The sequence below is a fragment of the Schistocerca serialis genome, chromosome 1 (assembly GCF_023864345.2).
Source record: "Schistocerca serialis cubense isolate TAMUIC-IGC-003099 chromosome 1, iqSchSeri2.2, whole genome shotgun sequence".
In the NCBI taxonomy this organism is placed as follows: Eukaryota; Metazoa; Arthropoda; class Insecta; order Orthoptera; family Acrididae; genus Schistocerca; species Schistocerca serialis.
In genome coordinates, this window is record NC_064638.1 from 669,103,711 (window position 1) to 669,118,871 (window position 15,161).

Below are 15,161 nucleotides of genomic sequence, written 5' to 3' on the forward strand. Positions count from 1 at the left end.
TAAGAATTGTGGGTCCCCAGTGTGAGCCAAGTTTTCGAAATTTCAGTTTTTCAGTAACAATTTCATGAATTAGTGATCGTGAGATTTGTGGAACTTCAATAGCAAGGGCACTAAGTGTAAAATTATGGTTGTGCTTAATCTTCTCTTCAGTTCCGTGTTCTTACATTTCTACGGAATCCAAACTGATCTTCCCAAGGTCTGCTTCAACCAGTTTTTCAATTCATCTGTAAAGAATTCGTGTTTGTGTTTTGCAACCGTGACATATTAAACTGATAGTAATTTTCACACCTGACAGCACCTGCTTTCTTTGGAAATGGAATTATTAGATTCTTTTGGAAGTCTGGGGGTATTTCTTCTGTCTCATACATATTGCTCACCAGATGGAAGAGCTTTGTCATGACTGGCTCTCCCAAGGCTGTCAGTAGTTCTAATGGAATTTTGTCTATGCCCAGGGCTTCATTTTGACTTAGATCTTTCAGTGTTCTGTCGAATTCTTCACACAGTATCATATCTCCTATCTCAACTTCATCTACGTCCTCTTCCATTTCCATAATATTGCCCTCAAGTACACTGCCCTTGTATAGATCCTCTATATACGCCTTCCACCTTTGTACTTTTCCTTCTTTGCTTTGGACTGGTTTTCCAGCTGAGCTCTTGATATTTATACAGGTGGTCCTCTTTTCTCCAAAGGTCTCTCTAATTTTCCTGTAGGCGGCATCTATCTTAACTGTAGTGATACATGCTTCTGCATCCTTAAATTTGTCCTGTAGCCATTCCCGCTTAGCCATTTTGCACTTCCTGTTGATCTCATTTTTGAGACGTTTATATTCCTTTCTGTCCGTTTCATTTACTGCACTTCTATACTTTCTCTGTTCATCAATTAAATTCAATATCTAACAATGGGAAATCCAGGATGGAATGTAACAGTAGTGTTAAATTCAATATCTCTTGTGCTACCCAAGGATTTCTACTAGCCCTCATCTGTTTTACCTACTTGATCCTCTGCTGCCTTCACTATTTCATTTCTCAAAGCTATCCATTCTTCTTCTACTATATTCCTTTCCCCTGTTCTTATCAGTCGTTCCTTTATGCTCTCTCTGAAATTCTCTAAAACCTCTTAATCTTTCAGTTTATCCAGGTCCCATCTCCTTAAATTCGTAACTTTTGCAGTTTCTTCAGTTTTAAACTACTGTTCAAACCAATAAATTGTGGTCAGAGTCCACATCTGCCGTTGGAAATGTCTTACAATTTAAAACCTGGTTCCTAAATTTCTGTCTTACCATTACATAATCAATATGAAGCCTTCCAGTGTCTCCAGGTCTCTTCCACATATACAGCCTTCTCTCGTGATTCTTAAACCAAGTGTTAGCAATGATTAAGTTATGCTCTGTACAAAATTCTTTCTACCTTACTCCCTACTATTTTTCCTTCTCTTCCTTTTCCTACTACTGAAGTCCAGTCCCCCATCACTATTAAATTTTCGTCTCGCTTAACTATCTGAATAATTTCTTTTATCTCATCATACATTTCTTCAATGTCTTCATTATATGCAGAGCTAGTTGGCATATAAACTTGGACTGCTGTGGTAGGCGTGGGCTCCCTGTATACCTTGGCTACAATAATGCATTTATTACACTGTTTGTAGTAGCTAATCCTGCATTCCCATTATGAAACCTGCTCCTGCATTACATCTGCCACTGAGAGTGGAAATCTTTTCATACATTGTTGATGTTCCAATCTGGTATTTCCATTGTTTGACAAATGAAAATATGCTTTTTCATGCTTTTATGGTCTTGTCTGTAGTTAATTACGTGGTGTTTTTTTTTTTTAAATTATTTCTTTGTTATATTATGGATTGTCTTTTGGACTGTAAATATGTAATCATACCATGTTGTCAGAAAACATGTTAGTTGGATATAAAATATTAAATAGCTGCAATTTTAATTTTCATCTACGTCCACTATATCTTGTTTCATGCATTCATAGTGGAAATTAATACCTGAGTACAATATACAGGTTAGTAGTGATATTTTGAGTGTTCTGCACATTTGATCCTGTGATGGCTGATAATAGGTTCATTTTAAATTATTCTGTAATAATGCCTTAGTGTAATGCCAAGGCATGCTCTATCAAAGTTTTCTTCAGAAGCTGGAAACATCTGCAGCTGAGACCAGACATCAATTTTATGGAAGTTTGTTGAGAGTGAAAGTTCGAAAATATCTTATTCTCTGTGGAAGCTATTGAATTGGGATGTACTGTGCAGCCTAATTTTAATTTTTCAGACATGTTTGCGGAGTGCATGCTTCAGTTTAATACTTGCATGTATTTAAGAAAGTGACTGCATGACACTATTGTGAAATGCTAGCAGGTAAGACTTCAGTTGTAGAGTTCCCAGCATTTTGAAAAATTTCATAGGTAAACTTTGTTATTCAGCATTACTGCTTCAAGGGTACTGTTTATATGTTCTGCAGACAAATGTATCAAGTTATTGTTGTTTTATGGTGTAACATAATGGAAGGGAAAAGCCACCTTAGGTAATGGATATTTTACTTTTGTATGAAAAGTAGCTGCACCAGACTTTTCTTTGGTACTGAAAGCCAGTGAATTTGTTATGTGGAACTTCTGTTCGTATTGATATCTTCACTGTATCTTAGATTTATCATGTGCTCATTATGTATATATGTGATATTACAATTAAATTTAGTTGAATCCATTTGTAATTAAAATCCATGTGTATGTTTTGTATTGTCTCGTATAGTAATTAGTTGTAATTTTGCTTTTGCACTTCATAATTAACATATCTATTGGAAAATAGTGGGAGACAGTTACAAGAACAAACCGAGGTTTCACTACTGTGTACCCTTGGAAATACGTAGTAGTTGTATCTGAAAGTGAGGAATTTCAATTGGTGTTCTGTTACTGGTGTAATAAAGGATCTCTTGCGTAAAATTCTCTGTAATTTTAGTTCATACAAGACTAGTATTTTACCTACAGTTCAATGTTTGTAAAGTCACAACCAAAGAGTAACTAGCCTGACCAATTCCTTTTTAGTCTGTGAAAAATATATATCAGCTGTCTGTGTGTAACGTCTCCTCTCCATAAACTTCTCTTAGCTTTTGTGCAACCAGTCTTTTTCATTTTTGCATAAACATCATCCATATGAAGTTTGTTTGAAATATTTACACAGCCACTTTTAGGTCATAAAGGTATGCATAGCATATATGAATTGTCTATTTTTTGGAACTAGTGGGAAAAATTACATGGGACCAAATCTCTACTCCAGTGTGGGGGTGGAATTGTTTCCATTCAAGAAATTTTTGTATTTTGTGCTACCTTATCAAGAGGCACCTCTCCATAGTAGTGGGAATAGTAATAGGAATTCAGAAGTATGTCTGTTAATATTAATTCTTACTGATGCAACTCAGTACACAGAGTTTGCAGTTTTTTAATTGGGAAATGTGGTACACATAGACAGCAATCCTTTCCTGATGTAAAGATACGGTATACATTTAAGGTATTAGAAATGAGTTTAGTTCTTAGCCTTGAATGATGATAGTTTACAAAGTTTGTGAAGGCCTGTTCCCAGTTAAAGCTGACTATTTGTTTTAGTGGCCAGAAATTTGTTTTGATGTCGTGTGACACATAACTATGAAACATCAAAACACTAATGGAAATAAACATTTTACTACACCCGCCATGAGAGTACATTGAAGTCGCTGGCTGGTATTCTTCAGTGAGCCTCTTTACACTGTAGTAGTTTTCGTGTGCCAACCCCCCCCCCCCCCTCCCCCCCCACACACACACTATAATTTGAGCAAGTAACCTCCCTAAATACCAATTACAACATCTCAAGGCATCAATTTGCCTATGGACAATTTGAAATTGTTAAAAATAAGTATGGACAGGCAACTCAAAATTATCCTCACTTGAACTTCATAATTATCATCTATTATTGAGTACCATGTAGATGTAGACTGCAAAATGGAGAGAGAAAGAATTATTGGCCAGTGCTTACCTTAAGTACGGGAAATTTTTAGTGCCACTGATGGACATATGTATAAGTAAACAAAACCATCCTAGATTACCTCTTTTTTTTGGGGGGGGGGGGGGGGGGGAGGAGGAGGTTGCAGAAGATTTAAAAGGAATGGCAGATCACTCAAGACTGTAATGAGAAGGAGCCACCATTTCTGTTTCTCAACTTCTGATATAGTTTTCTACAGACGTTTTTATTTATATTTTTTTCCTTATTTATTTCACATGCTTACTTTGAATTTTTCTTTTGATGTTCATTTTCCAGGAGTATCTTTAGTGCTTTCCTTCATTGTTTACCACCATTGATCACTCACCAGTGTGATTTATACTCCTTTTCACTCCTTATTCCGTACAGCTACATCACATTTCTAATAGATCCCTGCTCCATCTACATATGTCAGTTTAAAAAAGCATCCCCGTCCCTAACAAAACTTAGTTTGGTCTGTTCCTGAAATTATGTCTAACCAGTAGAATCTACTATCCCTCCTTCACACTCCTCCTCAAAAATTTACTATCAAGGCTGGACATTTTCAGAATACTCTTTGTGTTCCTTTTAATTGCTCATTGATGGAACTGTATAGTGAGTGGTCGCTTTTACTCCTCCCATTATTTGTATTCCCTGCAGGGCTTCCAAGTTTGCATTAATTTTACTGTGAGTTTATCTCAGTAGCTTATGTTCATTGTTAAAAGAATTTCTGCTGGCACAATGATTTTCTTAAGTATCACCATCAATGCAATTTTATATGAAAAGTCCCTGTTATCTCTCATAGAGATTGTGCACTGTGTTGTGCTCTAAATCAGCGACAGAGTTCTTTCTTTGTTCACCATACTGCAATTTTTTGTAGGTGATTTAGAGTTTCATTTATTTACAGCTGTTAAACCAAGAACTTGCAACACCTCCAGAAACAACTGCTCCTGACAGCACAGTTACTGCAGCAGCTACTACAGATGCTACGACACTTGACGCTGAAATGGGAATGGATCCAGCAGGTGGTCCTGAGCCTGGCAGTGATACAAATCCTGAGCTGGAGGCAGTTCAATTACCTCCTGCTGAAGATAGCACAACCCAGATTACTTCTGATGTCCCAGGTATTAAAAAAGTATTCAGATATGTGTGGAAAAGCAAACTGGGGAGCCACTGTGTGCCATGCAACGTGCAACCATCTGTAATTGCATGAAGAACTTTCCAGTTATAGGCTGTCTTTCACATAATCATCATGTTTTTCCTTAATACATTTCCTTTATTCGTCTCATAGTCAGCCTTCCAGTTTCCCTTTTCCGAAGGATTTTCCAGATCTTGCTTCTATTCACACTGTCATAACCATCTCAGTGCCCAGGACACCATTACTAAATCCCTATAATGTATATATTGTTTCTCTTGGAGCTCGCTTTCACACTGTCATAACCATGTCAGTGTCCAGGATACCATTACTAAATCCCTATAATGTATATAGTGTTTCTCTTGGAGCATGCTTATAGTAAAAATGATGCTCTCTGTCTACCTTTCTGGTCTAAACCCACATTGTTCCTCTCTCAATTTTCCTCCTACTATCTACTGTACTCTCTTTTCCTGGATCTTCTCAAATATCTTGGCAGCACGACACATCATAGTAACTTCCCAATAATTTTGATATAATTTTCCCTCTTTGCAATCTTTAGGGCTCCTTCTTTCTTTCATACTTTTCTCATGACCCGATAGAGCAATGCACTCGAACAATGCCAGTAGCTCTCACCATTTTCACAGTTGCTTCATCCAGTCCAGGCTGCTTCTACCTTTCATAGTTGTTATGACTCCTTCCACTTCTGTCCAGTTTACGTCCATTTCGACATCCTCTGTTTTACATGTCACTGCATAAAATACAGTTACATTATTTATTAAACTTAGAAATACTAAATGAATCATTAGTGCACTCTCATAACCTGTTTGAGAATAGATATGAAAAATTCTGCATCATACGTACCAGATAAAATTAAATTTTCTGCTTTATATATTGTGAAATTTCAGCTGAATTTGTTTGTAGATTAATGTAATGGGGCGTTGTATTGTTACTTGGAAAGTTGTGCTTGTAAACAAATTCCATTTTCTATGATTAAATTTAAGACATATTTTAGATTGTGATTCGCGTACATTCTCATCTGCTGTGAAGACACTAACTGGAAGGAAACCAAATTCTCGACACTCCACACAATGTCAACAATAAATTGCATTCTTCTGGTACTTGTTGGTCACTGGTATTACTTCTTCAACAACAGGAAGGAGGACAGAGAGAGAGAGAGAGAGAGAGAGAGGGGGGGGGGGGATACACGAAGTCACAATAATCTGAATGTTCACTATCTCTCAGTGTGGATCAGCACAGTGCTTTGTATGGATGTGCACCAGAAAAATAATTATGATTTTGAATGAAGTTGATTGTGATACGGTATGTGTCTGTAATACTTGATCTTGAATATGCCGAAAGTATATTGATTGATTGCATAAAGAAGCTATTTTGAAACAGTGCAATATTATGGAACTCCTAAAAAGTTGCAGTTTGAATAATTATGTTTTAAGTAATAATACATATCTCATGTTCTTTAAAAGTTTTAATATTTCAATAAGATTTTTTGTGGTTCCTTCCGTGCTACAAATTTTAGTTGTCTACATACATACTTCAGAGAGTAGTTCAAATGAAACCCATATTCGTTTTGCAGTTGGCTATTTAAATTTCTGCCAATAACTTATGATCTTAAGCATAATAAATACATCTAAAAACAAAGATGATGTGACTTACCAAATGAAAGCGCTGGCATGTTGATAAGACACACAAATAAATACAAACATACACACAAAATTCAAGCTTTCGCAACCAACGGTTGCTTCATCAGGAAAGAGGGAAGGAGAGGGAAAGACGAAAGGATGTGGGTTTTAAGGGCGTCTGAGTTATCTGGATACTTCCCACTAACACCAACCTGTCAGAACTCTGGAGATGGGAACTTGCCCTTCAGTATATCCTCTCTTCTCGTTACCCACCAGGCCTCAACCTCCGCTAATTTCAAGTTGCCGCCACTCATACCTCACCTGTCATTCAACAACATCTTTGCCTCTTTACTTCCGCCTCGACTGACATCTCAGCCCAAACTCTTTGCCTTTACAAATGTCTGCTTGTGTCTGTGTATGTGCGGATGGATATGTGTGTGTCTGCGAGTGTATACCTGTCCTTTTTTTCCCCTAAGGTAAGTCTTTCCGCTCCCGGGATTGGAATGACTCCTCTCTCCCTTAAAACCCACATCCTTTCGTCTTTCCCTCTCCTTCTTTCTTTCCTGATGAAGCAACCGTTGGTTGTGAAAGCTTGAGTTTTGTGTGTATGTTTGTATTTGTTTTTGTGTGTCTATCAACATGCCAGCGCTTTTGTTTGGTAAGTCACATCATCTTTGTTTTTAGATGTGTTTTTCCCACGTGGAATGTTTCCCTCTATTATATTCTAAGCATAATAAATGTTGGATCCAAGGTTAAAAATAACCTGGAAAGTATTATGCAACTCAGTTGACACCGAGGTGCCATTTGTCTGTAGTCCCAAAGTTTGTGACCCATGGTCCTGTCATTGTAGGCTAATACATGCCTTTTACCTTTCTGTTTGGTAAATGCTCAGTTTAATTTGTTTAGTTAAAACAATGATCAGGTTCTCCTTTCTGCAGAGGTCTGTGATCACTTTTTGTGAATGCAAAGTTGTTCCCTTTTTCAGGATTCATAAGCTATTTAATGTCACAAGCCAGTGAAAATTTTGCTATATGCTAGAGAATTGCATAATTGTATCTAGAGATTAGAATAGGAACTACCAAAAGAAATGATTTCCTTTTGTATTTGGCAATGTTTTTGTTTCCACCTTCAGTTTTCAAGGGAGGTCATCAAATATCTAATAGTTGTATACTTTGTTCTTTCTGTGTAAAAGTAAAATCAAGTTATGAATAGTGGAGGCCATTTTTGTTCCTAGTGTCATGTTTATAAGATTTAATTTTTTTTCTTTTTTTTCCAAATTGTGTTTGGTTCTTCATATAAATTTCTTAAGAGAATAAATGTATTGTGAATGTGTTGTTAGCAGTATCTCTAGTTTTTTAAATGGTCATCTACACAGAGTTTGGGGATGGATGCCAGATATAAATACATCTTTCCATTTTGTGAATAACTTGTCATATTGTGGAATTTCCTCAGAAAATTATTCTGTTTGATGATGGTGGGTGGAAGTATGTAACTTACGTAGTCTTCATTGGCAATTAGTAATTCAGAACCTGCTGATGGAGGGATATATTTTAATAGGAGCTAAAAACATGCCGTAATTGTTTACATAAGCATAATCCAAAAGAGACTGATGTGCATTGGGAAGGTGGATCTGTATTGTGCTGTCATTGAAGTATGGCAAATAAAAAAGCCAAACATTTCACAAATCTCTCAACATATGTTTCCTTTGTTATGCTACGTCACTCATCTTTGCTCTATGAATTTATGATCACTGCCACGACAAGCTGGCATTAGTGGCTAGTAGTTTCGTAAATGCATTATGTTACTGAATATGACTTTCAATCAGTGTTGGGGCAAGAACTACATTATAATGAATATGCGACTTAGTTTCCAGTTCTGTGAGATGTAAGCCACACACATTTTTGTTTTGATTTCATTGGGAAATGATGCCTGCTTCACCAACAGAGACTTAACAGTTTTGCAAATGATACTGAATGCATTATCAGACAATAGCATCGAACAGCTAGTCTAACAGAGATTTATTTCTCCCTTGTATAAAATCAGAACGAACATTTTCTAGATCATCACTTATGAGTAGCAGCCACGATTCTGTTATAGTGTCAGTGGTCAGCAGAAACAAAGTGTTAAAGCAGAAAGCTAGGCGAGTATTTCTGTTGAACTGATACGGTCTAACATATTTCTTGAAAGGTAAACTGAATACATTTAATTCAATTCTGACTTGTGTACATCACAGTTTAGGTAAATACAAACTAAGTAAATTAATAGAGGGGAGCAAAAAAGAAATATGGTTTAATGTTATCAGTTGGAAAAGTCATGAAAACAGGAGCTGTTACACACTCACTGTAAAAGAGAATGTGCGAAAACAACCAGAGCAAGAATAGTGGCAACTTTACTCATATAAGAAAAGCTATTAGAGAACTCAGTAACAACTGATAAATAAGAAGATATGGCAGCCAAGGTCACGTGTTGTAATATTTTTATTTTATTTCCTCACTGACTGGTTTTGACAGAGTCAAACTGTCATCTTTGGATCTACAGTGTATCAGGAGAAACAAACATTACTGTATCAATCTCACAATTGTACAACCAGTATACATGTGGGATAACAATATAACAACACAGATGTCACAATATTTTTACATACCTTCTAGAAATAATAATACTGTGGATTAATCATACAAACATATCAACAGCACACTGCACTTACAAAACAAAGGTGCCACATTGGCTTGTCAGATACATGAAACAGTAAATACAGACTTTCCCTTTCAGTTAAATTTTTGTAATTTTGACTGCTAAGAATTGATTCTCTAGCAAAGAATGTTACTGTATCCTGCTACTGCAGAGTGAATCCGCGCACCCCAATTTTGAGGAAGAGGAAAAAAAAATATTTTTTGCTTTAATTTGTTTTATTTACAAAATAAAATTGTTCCGACGTTATGATGTGTTCAAAAGTATGTATAATAACTACTGGTTTGAAGCAACGCTGCTGTATGGGTTGATACATCATTAAAACGCAACCGATTCAGCGGCGTGCAGCTGGCGGGCTGGCCCATTAGACGGGAGGGTGGCTGGGGAACATTATCACGGCCAGCCGGGACTCTACGCGTACCTACAATAGCAAAAAAAGAAATGTGAATTATCTTGTTTAAGAATTTGTTAACACGGTATGTGCAATAAAATAAACATCACTTTACATCTTTGTTTCTCACTGCTGCCAGTTCGTATCATGATGCTGGATTCTCCTTTCCTGTTCACTGTGTTGTTGAGCGCCATCTCAAAATAGACTGGCGTTTGATCCGCATTACCAATTTGCGATAATATACAGGACTGTTTACGGTGCAGATTTATCACATAACGATGAAAATTCACTATTTTTTACTCGTAATTGCCTGGAAGCCGCTGAGCAATACTAGTTTTCCTCCGGAATCCTAAATCATTTCGGTTGAAAAATCTTGATAGCCAGCCCTGGCTGGCTTTGAAACTGGTAATGCCTAGTTCTTTGGCTAAAGATGATGCTTTAAGCTGGCACATTTCACTCGTCACCGCGCATCCGTATTGTCGCTTCTCATCTACATAATCGCAGAGCTTTTTCTTGAGGACCGGATGCTTCGCTTTTTGGCCGCGAAATGTCCGGCGATTACTATTAGTTTCTTGGAGCTGCGTTTTAGTTTTTCGCCAGTCCCGAATACAACTCTCCTCACGTCGTATTTTCTTCCTGCTTCACAGTTTCCAATATTCTCGGCTTCTTCAATAATTTTCACTTTTTCTTTAACAGTGTACTAGCGATAACGAGAACTTGTAGCCATAATTAACAAGTTTGTAGACATTAATACTTCACTCCTAACGTGCTACTGATGCGTCACGGACTGAGGCCGCAACAATGCAATAGTATAATGGGATGTATTGTTGGGGGAGGAGCAGTACCAACAATGTTTCGAATAATCCGCCCACCCCAGTTCTTCATCCTAAAATTTGGGGGAAAAAACGTGCGGATTATTCGAGTATATATGGTATCATCCCTGAGATATAAGTTTGACGTCTACTGTTTCTAGGTGTTCAGAAACTGCTTTGCTTAAATCCAAATTACCACATCGTGTTGATATTGTGCATATAATGTGCTACGGAAGCAGTAGGACATGCAAGCAACTGCACAATGGAATATATGTACCAATGTAAATTTATGAGGAGCTGCTGCAGGATGGTTAATTACACTTTTTGCCCCACACCAACGCGCGCGCGTGCCCACACACACACACACACACACACACACACACACACACACACACACACACAGTCTTACCATTCAGGGATTTTAGTTTGTTAAGTGCCTATCCAACAGTCTTTCAGATGTGGCAGACAAATAAGTTTCTTTTTGAAATGTAGGACCCAAGGCCTCAGAATCTCATCAAGTTCGTAAAAGCAAGAGGGTTTTTCCACAGGTGTCTGTCAGGTATACTAAACATTTGACAGGAACAAATAAAATTGATGCACATAGTTTTGTCAGTGGTAATCTTAAAACAAGTATTACGCCCACTTCTCCAACTTCAGCAGAAGTTTTTTTAGCTCACTAAGAGGCACTTATGACTAGTTCTTCTTCGATGCTCTCTTCCGTTCACAATATCTCTTGAGCCCTGCTGATAATTTCTCCTTCCTCTCATGTGAAAGGGGCTTCTGATGTTTGGGGACTCTAGGTGGTGGGGTCCAAGACTCGACCATAGCACAAAATTTGGAACCTCAAGATCAGAGATCCGAGCTGAATGCGAGTCCTTTAGTAGCTCATTAAGCCACAGGCTTCCTGTCTTCTAGCTTTTAACCAATGAGAAGATTGTCTTGGTAAGCCTGTTGTTGTCATTTTTATCTGTTTCCAGTCATTCCCTTAGTTGCTCTAAATTCGTAGACAGTTTTGTTTGTTACCATAGGCGTTTCGCTTCATTTATTTGGGAAGTGGCCTGAAATACGTGTTTCTTTTTATACATACAGTGAACATATGTGATGGCTATAATATACTGATATATTACATTTTGTCATGTTTTTCTCTTGCTTTTTGGGTTGTAGCACAAGTCATATTGTGAATGTATTGTTCGATGTTACTTATGATTTCCAGTGCCGGTATTGTGTGTTCTTGGAGATGTATTTGTTGGTCTTCATGCTCCAGCTGGCCGATTTCTGGTGTTGTTTTGTACACGCTTCTCACTGAGCATATTTCCTTTCACTTCCATTTGGTGATCATCATATGTGTGTTTTCAGTGTGTAGTCTTGCCAACTGTTGTTGTGTGTTTGTCTGTCTTTTGTTTCTGTTGTGTTTGATGTTTTTCATTTGTTTTGTGTGTGTGTGTGTGTGTGTGTGTGTGTGTGTGTGTGTGTGTGTGTGTGTGTGTGTGTGTGCCAATGTACTATTATTATTATTTTTAATAAATATGAGTCCATGTGTCTGTGTGTGTGTTTTGGGGAAGGGGGGGGGGGTGGAGAAATTCATTAATTATTTATCCAGGTTATATTTCAGTTTGTTATTGTTTTGGTGGGTAGCATGATCAGGGAGTTATTGTTTATATGGATTTGGTCATTGAGTACCTTCTTTTGCATTGCAATGTCTCTTTGTATGTGAAAGTTTTGTTGCCATGCCGGGAGCTTTTTGTTGTGATTATTCACTCTGATAACTGTCATGTCACATTATATGTTGGATGGTTCATGTCCATGTTTTATCAGGTGTTCGGTGAAGGTAGAATGACTGTTTTCATATTTCCAACATCTTATGTGTTCTTTACATCTAGTTTTAAAGTTCCTGCTTGTCATCCTCAGATATACTGATTTACATTCTTGGCTCTCTAGCTGGTATATACCTGCTTCTTGGTATTTATCTGGTTTTTCTGTTGTTTGTAAATGTGGTTGGGGTGGGTTTCTTCTTCTGTAAGCTGTTCGTAATCCCTGTTTCTTTAGTATATTTGCTATCTTGTGTGTTACTTTGTGTGTGTATGTAAGAGTGTACCATATTTTTCTGTTATTCATGTCATGAGTGTTATTGTTTTATGTTTCCATGTGTGCTGTAGCATTTGTGGGGCTCTGTACTGCCTGCTTGTTTTGATTTTTCTTTGGTTGTGTTTTAATTTTTTGATTGAGTTTTTGTACTATATGGGTGCTGTAACCATTGTTTGTAGCTATGAGTTGTATTGTTTGTAACACTTTTTCATAATTTTCTTTGCTGAGTGGGATGTTATTTAGCCTGTGTAACATGTGTCATAGGGCCGCTAATTTTTGATTTTGCCGGTGTTTGGATGAAGGATGTATGATTATGTCTGTGGCTGTTGGCTTTCTGAAGATGTCAAATTTGGGTTTGTATTGTTCTCTCTCTTTATTGTTATATCCAAGAAGTGTATTTGCTTTTTTTTTCCATGGTAAATTGAATATTTTTATGTATGTTGTTTACATCTGTGTGAAGTTTATCAATTTTCTCTGTTGGTTCATCTACCATACAGATTGTCATCCACAGATCTGTATCAGTAACCAATTTTGTATCCTTTCTTTGTGATGACTGTATCAAAGATTGTGTTTTCTATGTGGTTGATGAATATGTTTGCCAGTGTTCCTAAAATTGGGGATCCCATTGGAAGCCCATCTTCTTGTAAGTAAAATTCCTTTTCAAATTGGAAGTAATTTTGGGATGTGATTGCTTTGAGGGTTTTTGTTATTTCATGAATATTGTCTGCAGATAGTTTTTGTATGTCAGTAAGTTTTCTTCAATTAGTTTTATTGTCTCTGCAGTGGATATCGAGGTATACGTGTTCTCTACGTCAAAAGAGATGAGTGATGCTGTTTTTGGGATGTGTACATCTTTTATTTGTGTTATGAGTTCATTTGTGTTTTTCACTGTTCTGCTGTTTTTCATTTCATAATGTTGCATTATGATTTTGTTCGTGTTTTGCCACATGGTATGATGGTGCATTCATGAAATTAATAACAGGCCTCAATGGAATGTGGGGTTTGCACACAGCAAATAACGCACACACAAACAGAAACATATACTTATTAAACAATAAATTGCACGCAGCAAATTACACACACACACACACACACACACACACATTCACACACACACTGTAGTGGCTAATAAAAAAGAAAAAGAGAAGAAAAGAAAATAAAAGGTTGAAAATATGGGAAGAAATGGTGAATAAAACGGGGATTTTAAAATCGTTAATGACCGTGAAAAAGGGAAAGAATGAAATGCAAATCAGAATTACATTAAAGCTATCGGACTTCGTGATTCAGAAAAGCTATTGTTGGGGTGGTCCTTGTGGCGTTTCTGAGCAAAGTAACCCGGGTTGTACCAGTTATTCTCACATCCCCTATTGCAGTTGTTGTTGTACTGTCTGTGGTTTTCATTTTGCATGTAGTTACCATTTTGATATGGGTGATAATTATTTTTGTTATTATTATTCCACGAATTTCTGCGGTTGTTCCTACCGTCATACACGTTTCCATTTGAATATGTTTCGCGTGCAGGCATCGTATTGTGTCGCGGCGCAGAAGGATGGTTCCACCAACCACCGTCACTACGGTTCCTTTGGGGTGGGTGCTGATTTTGGTTACTAATACGAGTAGTATTTGAATGGCGTGAATCGCCTCTGTAAACTATGTCCATTTGATCTAAGAAGTTTAAGAAAGTCTTAATGTCATTCTCTTGTACTCCTATTAATCTGTCTCGGTATGGAAAGGGTAAGTGGCTCTTTAAAGTGTCAATTATCGCTGGCAAGTCAGCTGGTTTGGACCAGTACAGTGTCTTGTCTAGGTACCTCTCAAAGTATTGTCTTAATGTCTCTTTTTTAGGGTCATAGGTCTTGGGGTTGCACACTTCTCTCCTTAGACTCTGTTGCTCATTTTTGGACCAGAATTCGTCCAGGAAGGCTTGTTCGAAATGTTCAAACGTAAGGCACCGCCGTTTCATAGCGGCATCCCACTGAGCTGCTCGTCTTCTCATGAGATTGGTGACGTATCTGATTTTATCGACTTCTGACCAACTACGTGGAAAAACACCATCAAATGATCTAATAAACACAATAGGGTGGACTTTGTGCTTGTCCTCACTGGAAAATGTCTGGAAATACTCATGCCTTACAAACTTGTCATCAGCCATGCCGGTTGGCATAACTGTATTGATGTGGTTTGTGTCACTTGCTACTCTAGGTATTGTATCATAATATTGCTCGTTTGGTGGAAAAGAAAGCGGCACATTGTAATTTTGATTGGAAATGGGTAATTCCACAATAGGTGTTCTGTCTGTGTCATTAGCCATGGTTTTAGCTGTTCTGCCGTTCCCTGATGATGCGTTTGCACCAATCGCCAAACACGGCACAACATTGTCTCGTAATTTTGTCACTTCGTCTTCTATGTGTTT

At 37.4% G+C, this 15,161-nt stretch overlaps 1 protein-coding gene across 2 annotated transcripts in view; it reads left to right on the forward strand.

Moving 5' to 3' along the window:
* The window catches only part of LOC126480014 (polycomb group protein Pc), a 76,691-nt gene that overhangs the window by 20,630 nt on the left and 40,900 nt on the right, over window positions 1-15,161 (forward strand). For both annotated transcript variants that reach the window (XM_050103833.1, XM_050103834.1), the window contains one exon: window positions 4,905-5,121. In XM_050103833.1, the coding sequence (XP_049959790.1) occupies window positions 4,905-5,121 (217 nt within the window). The remainder of the gene's footprint in view (window positions 1-4,904; window positions 5,122-15,161) is intronic.